This window comes from Camelina sativa, chromosome 20, assembly GCF_000633955.1.
Source record: "Camelina sativa cultivar DH55 chromosome 20, Cs, whole genome shotgun sequence".
NCBI classification, from domain to species: Eukaryota; Viridiplantae; Streptophyta; class Magnoliopsida; order Brassicales; family Brassicaceae; genus Camelina; species Camelina sativa.
The window spans coordinates 23,431,415-23,445,064 of record NC_025704.1 but is presented as its reverse complement, the minus strand read 5'-3'; the positions used below and the strand labels follow the sequence as shown (position 1 = coordinate 23,445,064).

The 13,650-nt window shown below is 32.9% G+C and overlaps 3 protein-coding genes and 1 non-coding gene across 4 annotated transcripts; 2 read left to right on the top strand and 2 right to left on the bottom strand.

The window, feature by feature from the left end:
• On the bottom strand, positions 930 to 2,737 carry LOC104771500. The gene is made up of 5 exons (XM_010496028.1): positions 2,550 to 2,737; positions 1,807 to 1,921; positions 1,624 to 1,713; positions 1,427 to 1,525; positions 930 to 1,258 (listed from the first exon to the last, which is right to left on the bottom strand). Exons 1-5 carry the CDS (start codon positions 2,615 to 2,617, stop codon positions 1,157 to 1,159), a joined length of 474 nt encoding a protein of 157 aa, XP_010494330.1. The 5' UTR covers positions 2,618 to 2,737; the 3' UTR covers positions 930 to 1,156.
• Positions 7,472 to 7,544, top strand: TRNAA-AGC. The gene has a single exon. It is a non-coding gene; the product is annotated as a tRNA-Ala (tRNA).
• On the top strand, positions 7,724 to 9,363 carry LOC104771498 (1-aminocyclopropane-1-carboxylate oxidase homolog 10). Its single transcript, XM_010496027.2, has 3 exons — positions 7,724 to 8,323; positions 8,556 to 8,877; positions 8,952 to 9,363. The coding sequence occupies exons 1-3, from the start codon at positions 7,803 to 7,805 to the stop codon at positions 9,201 to 9,203; spliced, it is 1,095 nt and encodes a 364-aa protein (XP_010494329.1). The 5' UTR covers positions 7,724 to 7,802; the 3' UTR covers positions 9,204 to 9,363.
• LOC104771497 (electron transfer flavoprotein subunit beta, mitochondrial) lies at positions 10,870 to 12,578 on the bottom strand. Its single transcript, XM_010496026.1, has 5 exons — positions 12,398 to 12,578; positions 12,033 to 12,317; positions 11,706 to 11,786; positions 11,498 to 11,592; positions 10,870 to 11,239 (listed from the first exon to the last, which is right to left on the bottom strand). The coding sequence occupies exons 1-5, from the start codon at positions 12,464 to 12,466 to the stop codon at positions 11,014 to 11,016; spliced, it is 756 nt and encodes a 251-aa protein (XP_010494328.1). The 5' UTR covers positions 12,467 to 12,578; the 3' UTR covers positions 10,870 to 11,013.

Below are 13,650 nucleotides of genomic sequence, written 5' to 3'. Positions count from 1 at the left end.
GAGGATGGCCGACTTCTCTCTGTTCAGTTGTTGTCCCGAAGCTGCTCCATAACTGTTAATGCTCCTTAGGAGCTCAGCACATTGCTGGATGTCTGCTCTGCAAAAGAAAAGGCTGTCGTCAGCGAACAGGAGATGTGATACAGGCGGGCTTCCTTGTGCTATTTTTAGTCCAGTGATACGTCCAGCTGCTTCCGCATCATGAAGTTGCGATATCAAAGCTTCAGTAAATAAAATAAACAAAAACGGAGACAGCGGGTCGCCTTGGCGTAATCCCCTTGAAGGGATTATATTTCCTTTTGCTTCCCCATTAATGAGCACCTTATAAGAAACTGAAGTTATACAACACATCATCATCGAGATCCACTTGCTATCAAAACCCAACTTCCGCATGAGCTGTTCCAAGAAAGACCATTCCACCCGGTCGTAGGCCTTGCTCATATCTGTCTTGATAGCAAGAAATTTTGCTCTACAAGTCGAGTTGGTTCTTAACGCATGGAATTTTCTTTAAAAGTAACTATATCATTCACACATACATAATTTTATGTATAAACTGAAATTTATAAATGTCTTTAGTTTACGTTTTAAGAAGATTGGAATTGGATGTGGACCCATAAAACCGCAATGACGAAAGAACTAAGATGAGGACCCGGGACCGTTGGGGTTGATACTTTCAAGACATTTTTTGTTTTTCTTCTATTTGAAATGGGTTTTCAGTTTATGTGTGTTTCTGTTCATTGTAGCTTGTGTGGTGCATTATGAACTTATCTAAGCTTATGCAATGCAAGATAGCTCTTATATACCAGTTAAAGTGGATGTAGTATTTGTTTCCTTTAAAATTCTCTAAATCTGAAGGTTCCTTTCATCGATCAGGTTTGTCCCTTCGATTTTGAAAGTTCTCCTAATCTGAAAGTTCTTTTCAAGTTGCTAAATCGGTGTTCAACATTTGCATCATGCATGGTTCAAGTTTTAACAAATCAAAACTTCAAAATTCCCAATATCAAATCAAAGTAAAAGATGAAGTATATCATAACTGAGCTATCCTAAGAAATCCTAAAAGAGAAAGAAAACAAAAGTTCTAAGAAAATATTTCATCGGGAAAAAAGGAGAAGCCAAAGGTATTGCTCATGGCAAAACCAGAAGAAAAATAATATTGATACTAAGCAGCTTTCGGCTTAGGTGTCCTCTTCTTCAACATCCTCTTCGGTGCCGAGTTCTTCATTCCAATAAAGAAGAGCAATGCTCCAAAGAGTGCAACACTCTGCAACAACAAAAGGAATGATGGGATGATCTTGGCTTTATAAGACTGAAATGTTTAAGGTGTTAAGCTACATTCTTTTCGATTCAACAGATAGAGACTTGCACCCTAATGCAAACACAGTCCCAGTTTCTAGAGATTACAATAATTAAACAGAAGTTCTTAACAAACCTGCAAGAACTCAGTCAACAGAAGGGAGAAATGGCGTTCCTGAGGTCCGTAGTTGTAGAAATCATACAGGATGGGACTGACAGCCACCAAGTAGAAAGCCTAAAGCAAACAGATAAATGAGATAGCAAGGTCAGATAATGGGTAAAGCCTTGGATCCCTTTTTTGTAAACATGGGATGAACAAGAAGAAAGCCTAACCAGAAGATAAGCACCAACGATGTTTCCGATAACAAAGAGTAAGCCTCCAGCTCCTTTCAGGGCAATAACAGTGACAACGACTTGTCTCACCTTAAAAAAAAAAATCATTCTCTAGGTTATATAAGCACATATATAGCCAGTGACCGCATGACAAAAGAACATCATAACGACTAGACCCTTTACCTCTATCTTGGGCAGAGCTACCCCTAATCTAGAAGATAGATGTGCCTTAGCCAAATTAAGCTTTGGAGCCAATTCTTTAGCTGCAGGACCACCATCAACTCCAAAGTCATTGAACCTATAAACCCAAATAAGCATAGTTACAATTTAGTAACATGGTCAAAAGAGGTAGAGGATATTTTGAGTAGCTTCTTCTAAAAACAACAATGAATTGTACGAAAACAATCTTAGATTAAAGTTAAAGATCGTCTTCCATTTAGAGCTAAAGATGCTTCTCTCTAGACCACTATACACTGAAATAACCAAACCAATACACACCATTTGAAAGATGAGCAATCACATTGGATTGTGGAGACCTCTCTATAAACGAATCCAATCTCCTTCTATGTCAGAATTAAGAGAGAACAGTTCTATGTGACCTAATGCAGATCAACTATGACCAAACTAATACAATAAATATTCAAACTTTGATTAATAATATGCAGTATCTAGAGATTCAGATCTGAACAAGTATCCAAAAATCAAAGCTTGATAGATTCGTTCAGCTGAGAATTCGATTTCACAAAACCCTAGATTATAAAGAACGAGTCTACAAAGCTTCTCAATTCCTAGTTTAGATCTAGCAGGAAACAATTTCATTGTCAGAAAAACCAAAGAAAAGAACCCAAATCACATAATCAAGGAACACGAGAAACAGATCGAGAAGGAGGATGGATGAAGCGGAAAAAAAAGAAGAGAGAGCTCACATTTGCCAAGCGGAGAGGATGAAGAGAGAAGCGAAGAGAACTCTTCCAAGGAAAGAGAAGAAACCCATCTCTCTGATTTTGCTCGCGAGATTTGTCTGACGGAGACAGAGAGAGTCTTCTTGTTCGGCTGAGGAGGAGGAGGATGAGAGAGTTCGGTTCTTCTGGTTTTGGATTATTTATTTTAACATTTATTTATAAATAAATCAAAAAACATTATGGAACTTATTAACTTTTTTTTAACTCCCAACGAAAAACTGTACTCCACGATCTTATTTATTCGATGCGTCTCTCCAATTCTTAACTTGGAAACTAGTATATACTAGGTTATTACTTTTCTTTTTGTAAAAATTAATTTTATTTTATTTGTAGAGTCTTCAGTTTACTTTTTTTCTTTTCTTTTCTTCAGCTTACATAAGGGATAAAGACTATATGGAATACTTTTGACAAAGACTATAGTTTATATAAGAAAAAAAAAACAAAACGTACAATTTCAAAAAATTTGGGTTTATATATCTGATTATTATTTGTAAATGGATATACATTAGTGTGTTATAGTAAAAAAGCTTGATGTCAAAATTACTCATTAACAAGATCGTGACATGTGTCAATTGTATCATTCAGATGTTGACACGTGTCAATTCTAAATTTATTAAAAAATTTTAAAATAAAAATGTAAAAATTCAAAACCTACCATAAAAAGATTTTATGTAAATGTAAAATAGAGAAAAGAAAACCTAATAAATAGAAATTTAAAATTCGAAATTATAATCGTCTCATATTTTTTTACCAATCAAATAATTTATTCAAAAAGACTGTTATTGTAATATATATAAGATATGAGTATGTAAGATTAACGTATGTGTTTTTGTAACTATAAAATATTAAAGTAAAGAGACATATAATAGGTTATTTAATGTGTTCATAAATAAAATTTGTTGGTTGTAGTAAAGACTAAAGAGTATATTTTACAAGTAAAATATTGTTGTGTGTACAAATACATTTTGAGTGGTAGTGTAGATAGTATATTTGTAAATGGATATACATTAGTGTATTATAGCAAAAAAAAAATAACTATTTTCTATAACTAAAAGTTTATCTCTTTACTTTTATACATTGTTTTTACTTACGAAAATAATTGAATTAAATATATATTCTTTGTTAAATTTTATTTTATTTTAATAACTTTGAACTCATCTACAACTATTTTCTTTAACTAAAAGTGTATCTATTTACTTTTTTTTCAACCATACAATAAATTAAAAGGAAATTCCTCAGTTAGTTGCCCATGCCGGAGGGAAGGATTTTTTTAAAGAAACTTCAGAGATAAGAGAACGTGAAACACATGCAAGATATTCTGCCTTCGTATATGCTGCACGCGAGATCCAGGAGATGAAGAATAGTAGGAAGGACTCCAGCGAGTTAAACTCATCGAGCAGGTTGGAGAAAGACGGACAATCTTGGACTGCACCATAGTGAGTAACTCAACACAATCAGTCTCAAAATATTGACAAGTGATTCCTAAGCATGTATCCGCTCCATGGCCCACAACAACTCTTCTAACTCCAAATGTAGGGGGAGAGGCTCCGTCTTAGACACGAGGTGAAATACATGGACATGCGAAGATGGAGATGGAGCTGACATGACCACCGTAAAAGAGAGCGCCTCTTCCCAGGCTAACTTATCGCCCAAAGCCTTAGCAATTATATCATTTGCCTCAATCTCTAAACCTTGAAAAACTTTTTTTGTTTATGGCTTTCCAGATTGCCCATAAAATTCATGGTAATTGAAGAAGTTGATCAAGATCACCCTTTTGAGAGGCACCCTTCCAGAAGAAAAATCTAAATTCGATTACACCGACTCATATGTAAAACCCTCTGACGAGACCAGAGTCGAAGATAAATCCCAAACTTCACACGAGCGAGGACATTCAAAGAAAACATGATTAATAGTCTCAACCGCAGAGTCGCACCTTTTTACACCAAATGTCACATTGGATATCTCGGTGTATCTATTTACTTTATAGATAGATTACTAAAATATTTACTTTGTATTCTTTTAAATTTAATTTTATTTTTAAAAATCTAAACTCGCACATCGGGCGGATCCTAATCTAGTCTTATTATATAAAGTTTGATGTCAAAATTACTAATTAACAAGATTGTGACACGTATCAATTGTATCATTTATATATTGACACATATCAATTCTAAATTTATTAAAATTTTAAAAGATAAAAATGTAAAAATTCAAAACCTACCATAAAGAGGTTTTATATAAAAGTAAAATAGAAAAAAGAAAACCTAATTTTATTTAAAATCTTTTAAAGAAAAAAAAAAGTAACAAGATCGTGACATGTGTCAATTCTAAATTTATTAAAATTTAAAAATTAAAATTATATATATATATCATAAAATTCTAAATTATAATATTGTTTACTTATTATAATTTGAAGTTGCTAATTTTACAAAAAAAGATTACTTTTTATATAAGATAAAAAAATGATTCTGATAATTATACAATTAATTACTGTTTAAAAAAAAATGTAAATTACTCACCTTTACATAAAGAAAAAGATTGTTGAAGTAAAAAAATAAAAAATAAAAATAGATCGTCTCATATTTTTTTCACCAATCAAATAATTTATTCAAAGAGACTAATATTGTAATATATAATATAGGAGTATGTAAAATTAACATATGCATTTTTGTAACTATAAAAATGTTAAAGTGAAGAGACATATAATAGGTTATTTAATGTGTTTATAAAGATAATTTGTTGGTAGTAGTAAATACTAAAGAGTATATTTTAACAGTAAAATATATTTGTGTGTACAAATACACTTTTAATGGTATTATAAATAGTATTTTTGTAAATGGATATACATTAGTGTATTATAGCAAAAAAAACAACAACTATTTTCTACAGCTAAATGTTTATCTCTTTACTTTTATACAATGTTTTTACTTACGAACAAAATTGAATGTATATTCTTTGTTAAATTTAATTGTATTTTAATAACTTTACTCATCTACAACAATTTTCTTTAACTAAAAGTTAATCTATTTATATTTTTTTTTCGACCAAACAATAAATTAAAAAGAAATTCCTCGATTAGTTGCCCAAACCGGAGGGATGGGGTTTACAAAAGAAACTTCAGAGGTATGAGAACGTGAAGCATGGGCAAGACAATCCGCCTTCGTATTTGACGCACGCGGGATCCAAGAGATGGAGAATAGTGGGAAGGACAACGAGCTAAACTCATCGAGCAGGTTAGAGAAGGACAACCAATCTTCAACGGACTGCACCATAGTGAGTAACTCAGCACAATCAGTCTTAAAATGTTGACAAGCGATCCCTGTAGCACGTATCCGCTCCATGGCCAACAAGAATGCTTCTAACTCCGAATGTAGGGGGAGGAGCTCAATCTTAGACACTTGGCCCCCAACAACAAGGTTCGATCCTCACCAACGCAACAACAAGGTCCTGAATGCACATTGGTGGCTTTCCAAGAACCATCATCTGACAACGAGGTGAAGAAACCTGGACATCCGAAGACGGAGATTGAGCTGACATGACTGCCATAAAAGAGAGCGCCTCTTCCCAGGCTAGCATATCGCCCAAATCCTGAGAAATTATTTCATTCATCTCGATCAATCTCTAAACTTTGAAAAACTTTTATATTTATGACCTTCGAGATTGCCCATAAAATCTATGGTAACTGAAGAAGTTGATCATGATCACCATGTTGAAAAGCATCCCTCCAAAAAACAAAATCCAAATTCGAGTACACCTTCCAGATTGCCCATAAAATCTATGGTAATTGAAGAAGTTGATCAGGATCATTATGTTGAGAGACATCGCTCCAGAAAATAAAATCCAAATTCGAGTACACCGACTCATATGGAAACCCCTCTGACGAGACCAAAGTCAGAGATAAATTTCAAACTTCACACGAGCGAGGTCATTCAAAGAAAATATTATTAATAGTCTCAACCGCAGAGTCGCACTTTTTACACCAAATATCACATTGGACACCTCGGTGTATATATTTACTTTTATAGATAGTTTTTACTTACTAAAAATATTTACTTTTTATTCTTTATTAAATTTAATTTTATTTTAAAAACTCTAAACCCGCACATCAGGCGGATCCTAATCTAGTTATATAATATAAATTATTATGGAAAACAATTTAGTAAAACAGGAAAAATGATTAAGTAATAAAACAAAATTAGTTTGTTGTTTTATAAAGAAGTATATTATATTGTTATGCCAGCATAATTTTCGTTTTTGTATTGCATCTTTGTTGTTAATTGGGGATAATTATATATTGTTAAATACTTATAACTTTATTAATTTTTATTTCTGTAAATAATAATGTGAAATATAAAAATATGAATTTGATTTCTAAAAACACAAAAAGTCATATGCCATAAATGGTTACATTTTATAAAAACTTTCTCCATCATGTTTAAATATTTTATAGGTAAAATGTATTTTACATAAAATAAACACAATTTTTTAAAAAATTTAGTTAATATTTTATTTTAGATCCCAAATTAATAATTTTATTCATAATAATTTTAGTTGAATTGATTTATTTAGTGCGGGTTGTTACCTACTACCTAGTTAGATTATATCCTAAATTAGAAATATTAATATTATACTGTTAAGGAAATATCTAATTTATTTTTGAACAAAAAACAGCTTCTTGCCTTCTGCATTCTTTTTATGGTCAAACACTTCATTCAATAATTTAAGATCCATACACTACAATTGTTGGTACTTCGTGTACAACCAATAAGGCGGTATTGAATAAGAAACATAAACTTGATCTACTTCATAAGGTTTGTATTTGTGTCAGATGTAAAAGTTCTAGTGGTTAGAAAACTTTAGTTTTATTCTTTAGATTGTTGTCAAATGGGGATGTAGCTCAGATGGTAGAGCGCTCGCTTAGCATGCGAGAGGTACGGGGATCGATACCCCGCATCTCCAATTTTAAGTGATTTGCTTTTTTTTTCCTTTTTAAGATTTAATTTTAAGTTTTTAACTGTCGGAATCTCCAAACTCCCAAACGTCATTTTGATCCTTTGAATTCTTTGCACAATTACACAACACGTCTCTCAGTCAACAAACAAAGACTTAAAGACACCACACATGTACACTTCAACACTTATCTTTTACTCCTGTGTTCTGTCTTAAATCATTGAATCTTCCTATCGACAAAAAATAAAATAAAAAGAAAAAAGAGACATGGCAGACAAAACCGATCGTATGAACGATCTCACGACTTTTATCTCGACGAACACCGGAGTTAAAGGACTCGTCGATGCCGAAATAACCGAAGTTCCTCGACTCTTCCATGTCCCTTCTTCAACCTTATCAAACAACAGACCTTCAGATATCTCCGACTTAAACCTCACCGTCCCAATCATCGACCTCGGAGAAATCACTAATGATATTGATGTCACATCCTCGAGGAACAACGTCGTTTCGAAGATCAAAGACGCAGCTGAGAAGTGGGGATTTTTTCAGGTGATCAATCATGGTGTTCCTTTAACTGTTCTTGAAGAGATCAAACAAGGAGTTCGAAAGTTTCACGAAGAAGATCCAGAGGTGAAGAAACAATACATGTCTACCGATTTAAATAAGAGATTTCTTTATAACAATAATTTCGATCTCTATCATTCTTCTCCTGTGAATTGGAGAGACTCTTTCACTTGTTACATTGCTCCAGATCCTCCAAATCCCAAGGATATTCCAGTAGCTTGCAGGTAACTTTTATAGTGATTAATAGTATATTTGTAGTGATTAATTATTCTATTTCTTACCATCCACAATACATAATTTAAAAGTACACAATCCGATATTACCTTCGTTTAGGTTCGATGTATTTTGTTTATTTGGTAATTGGTTCACTTTGGTTCGGATACACTAAAATAGTTTTTAGCATTTGGTGATTATTTTGCATAAATAACAAAATTTACGTACTTCAAATGATTCTAGGGGTGCTGTGATCGAATACACGAAGCATGTAATGGAATTGGGAGATTTGCTCTTCCAACTTCTATCAGAAGCTTTAGGTTTAGACTCTGAGATACTGAAGAGGATGGATTGTCTTAAGGGTTTGTTCATGGTCTGCCATTACTATCCACCTTGCCCACAGCCAGACCTAACTTTGGGGATAAGTAAACACACCGATAACTCTTTCTTCACGCTTCTTCTTCAAGACCAAATCGGTGGTCTTCAAGTTCTCCATCAAGATTATTGGGTCGATGTACCTCCTGTTCCTGGAGCTCTTGTTGTCAACATTGGTGATTTCATGCAGGCAAGTCCAGTTGATGCATTATTTTAACTGAAAAACAGTCTTAACATATATATTTGAGACATTCTGTTTTGCAGCTGATAACAAACGACAAGTTCTTAAGTGTGGAGCATAGGGTACGAGCGAATAGAGATGGACCGCGGATTTCCATCGCTTGCTTCTTTAGCTCAAGTCTGTCTCCAAATTCCACGGTTTATGGACCGATTAAAGAGCTCTTGTCTGATGAAAACCCTGCAAAGTACAAAGATATCACCATACCAGAGTACACTGCAGGATACCTTGCAAACATCTTTGATGGAAAGTCATATTTGTCTAATTTCAGGATATGAAAGAAGTCTTGTCCTACTTGGTGAATGATTGATATTTGTGTTCTTTTGTATATGTTAAGCTACTATGTTTTTGTTCTGGAGTTCGGAACCACTGTACCAATAAGAAAAAATGTTATACACACAAGACGTTTAAGTAACTTACCGGATTTTTGGACGTCCATTTCATGTCTATAAAAGTGATAAGGAGCTTCGTTTTTGAACCATGAGCTATAATGATGAGTAAACTCACCTTAGTTATGTGTAAGCCCATATATAAATATAACCCATCTAATATTGTTTTGACCCATTTTATTTATTTAGACCTATATAATATTGTTTTGTTGTAAACTATATAATAATATATTAGATTAGGATCCGTGCTAGAGCACGGGTTAAAATTCCTTTTATTTATATTATAATTTTAGAATAAAATATAATTCATATGATTGTTTTTAAAAGCTTTTTTGGATAAAACATTATTCAATAAAATCATATGCTAAATATGATGCTTGTAAAAAACATCTATTTGTAAGTTTTATATTGTTAATTTGTAATTTTATGTATGAGAAATGGTTATGTTTGTTGTTTGTTTTTATTTTAATTTTTGAACATGTTTGGTGAAGAGTGTTTTAATATGACCCGTGTTTAGGTTAGATTTTATTTTCAACTGCACAATAAGATCTTGGAAACCACGATTAAGTGTGATAAATTATCAAAATTTTATTCCTTTTTACGCCTAACAATATATTTTTATGCCTAACAGTATATATTTTGTAACAATACATAGAATACTAAATATTTTTTTTGGAAATTGTATAAATCATTGGAATATTCTCTTTAAGAGGATTTTTTGGGATATTCTTAAGTGTATTCCACAGTTTAACCAATTAATCTGTATTTTTTTGTAACTAACCTATATTTAATCTATAACCTATTTTGTAACCAACTTATAAAAATTATATAGTCTACAAAAAAAGTTGTGTACTTCCGTTTCTGTTTTATTACTAGATTAAGATCCGTGCTATAACATGGGTTGAAATTCATTTTATTTATATTGTAATTTTTATATAAAATATAATTTATGTAATTGTTTTTAAAAGTTTATACAATAACTTTTAAAGAACTTTATACAAGACACAAAGACGTAAGTATTAAAAAAATTTATAATTTATTGTCAAATTATTTCATGGCGTTATACAATGGTTATAAAGAGATCTTATATTTTGTTCAAAAAAAAGGAGTCTTATATAGCTTATTAAGAGTCAAGACACGTGAATAACATACAACCAAAGCAAGAATCAATCACATTAAAGAGATGTTGTGATCGTGGGAGATGGAGACTAATCGTGGGGATTTTGATTGCAGGGGGATGAATGTGGACTCAATCACATTTAAGAGATGTTTGTTGATCACTTTTGCACTTGTAAGGGATCTAGAGAAACAAGATCTCCAAGAAATAAGTCACATTTGGTCCTTGATGAAGTCTACATAAGGAAATGTTCTTTAAGGTGATTTTTTCTTCCTCCTTTTATTATCTTCTGTACTCATGGTCTAGAGGCTTCACTTTATCACGACACTTCCACATCGTATAACCATGGCTGACTTTCGATTTGTTGACCTTATCAGACGCAGGGCTTAAGAAACAGATAATCAGAGAAATGTGTACTACTTTTACATCCAAGGTAACTTACTGAACAAAACGATTCACATTTGATTTATTTTTATTTACTTCCCACTTTATGCCTTCACAAAGCAATGGTGTGAATATGAAAAAGATGATCAAGTCTATTAGCAGGTTGGAATAAAGACATATAGGTACAAGGTTCTTCCTTCAAACTACATGAGCTTCATTTCTGAGCTTCTCAATCAACTCATCCACTGAAGAAACCATAACCCCAGATTTCCTCTTTGGAGGCTCCGTGACTTCCAAGATCTCTATGTCAGATTTAACGTCAACTTTCAGATCTTGCACCGTCATTTTCTTTATAGGCTTTGATTTCGCCTTCATTATGTTAGGAAGTGATGCATATCTTGGTTGGTTCAGCCTCAAATCAGTTCTGCATTGTAAAATCAAAAGCTGTTATAAACACAACGAGAGTTGTTGCACCTTTCTACTAAAGCTATATGCTAGTTTGGTTAATAATTTGTGAGACCACACAACGAGTTCCACAAAGAATGCAATTAACAGAATGATGAACCGATCCGATTAACTGAAACATAAACAGGTTAGTTGGTGGTTGATACATTATACATATAAAACCTCAACTCAAGAGAGATCATGACGTCACACAATCATGTAAGAATCTAGAACTTACGTTATCACAGCAGGTAAGTCAACACAAAGAGTTTCAAGACCTCCATCTACTTCTCTATCCACAGTTGCAATATGCTTATCCTTATCCAACACAACCTACTAAACAACAACGAGTAGAGCACAGTAAACAAACAAATCATAACTCAGAGAGCATACATAAAAGATAACATATGATCTGAAAGCTTTCAAAGGAACTACTCCTTCGTTACCTTCGATGCAAAGGTTGCTTGTGGCCAACCAAGCAAAGCTGCAACCATTTGTCCTGTTTGATTGCAGTCATCATCTATTGCCTGCAGAACTAAAAAACGTTTACACAGCAATATACTTTACATCAAACTTAATTCGAATAATAAGGAGTACCAACTGAAAGCTATTACAAAAACCAGTGTTCATCATCTTAACCATTCCAAGACTCAATGAATATGTTATAATAAGCATAATATGATGAGTCAAATCCTGAAAAATCTCAACTTTAGCAAAGATTCAGTTCTTAACCAAAGTTCAAAACTTGCCAATCAAATCAGAGCAAAACGAACCTGTTTCCCTAGAAAAATCAATCCAGGGTTCTCAACTTCAGCAAGACTCTTCAAGATCTTAGCAATCGTCAAAGGAAGGAAGCTAGTATTGGTCTCCACATGGATCCCTCGATCCGCACCCATAGCTAAACCAGTACGAAGCGTGTCCACGCACTGTGAAGGTCCAATACTCACTGCAACAACCTCTTTGGCAAAACCCGCTTCTTTGATTCGAAGCGCTTCCTCAAGAGCGATCTCACAGAACGGATTCATCGACATCTTCACATTTTGAGTATCTACACCAGTCTGATTTCAACGATAAAGGAATCAAATTTAGCGGCAATTCAACGGCTACCGAGAAATTTAGAGATGGGTTTTGTGTGTACCTTATCGGGTTTGACACGGATCTTGACGGCGTAGTCGACGACACGCTTGACGGCGACGAGGATCTTCATTTTGTCCGATAACAGCAGAAAAAAAAAAGGGAGCAGAAGCAAATTTTAGTTTCTGGATCGAAGATTATTCGGGTTTATTGTTTGGTTAAATCCGGTTTAGAGTTTAGGCCGCCGGGGATAAAAAATGATGAAAAAATCTTAAGGGTGTGGGGGGGTATTCATCCTATCTTAATTAGCCAATAGAAATGCAATAGCAGATAAAATAAAATCTGTAGAATTTTATTGACCAGTTAAAATATCAGTTTGAGATTATAAATAAAAGTTCTAAACAAAATTATATGTCAATTTAAATCTATATAAGAGAATTAGGATTACAATTAAATAAACATATATGTCATTTTGGATTTATAAATAATGATTAGAATTTAAATTTTACAATCAAACAAAATTATATGTCGGTTTAGATTTATAAAAGAGTTTTTAAGGTTTATATTTATACAATTAAATTGATTGTATTTAGAAATGCTTAAAAGAGTTGTGTTAGATTTAAAATATACATTAAAAACGTGTAAAAATCATGGTTATTTTTTTCTTCACAAAAATATCTATTATAAATTTCATAGTAGTATTGATGATTTTCTCGAATTCCTCAATTTTGAAATGATGATTTCAATTCATCTTTAGCCAACATAAATTAATTACGAAGTACTTTTTTTCATTTTCTGATATTTTTCTTTCATGTTGTCTATTTTATAATAAGTTTGAGGATTTATGTTCTTTGTTTGCATAGTTTTGCAGTTTTAAAATTAACTTGCACACATAGCGCAATCAACCTTGAGTATTTTTGACAAAATTAACAACAACAAAAAAGTTGTGGTGTGATATGCTTTGTTCATAAAAGCAGTAAATTACCATTTGCTTTGTCTAGATATACATATATTTGAATGGATTGATTGTTTATTTCTTAGTCTTTTTTGGATATTTCTTGGTATTTTAGGAGTAGTGGTGGATTGGAAACAACGACGGAAGAAAGGTGGTGAGTTAGTGGTTCTATTCTTGGTGGAAGAATCGTCCTGTTGGTCCAAGTCAGGGATCGATTCTCCCCAAACGCGGAATTGCTCAGCTTTATCCTTTGGCCACATGGGTATAGGCTCATTGCTTACGGCCCATTTGCAAACTTGGGAAGACCCTATCGTGGAATACTCTCTCATTTAATAAAAAAAAAAAAAAAAAAAAAAAAAAAA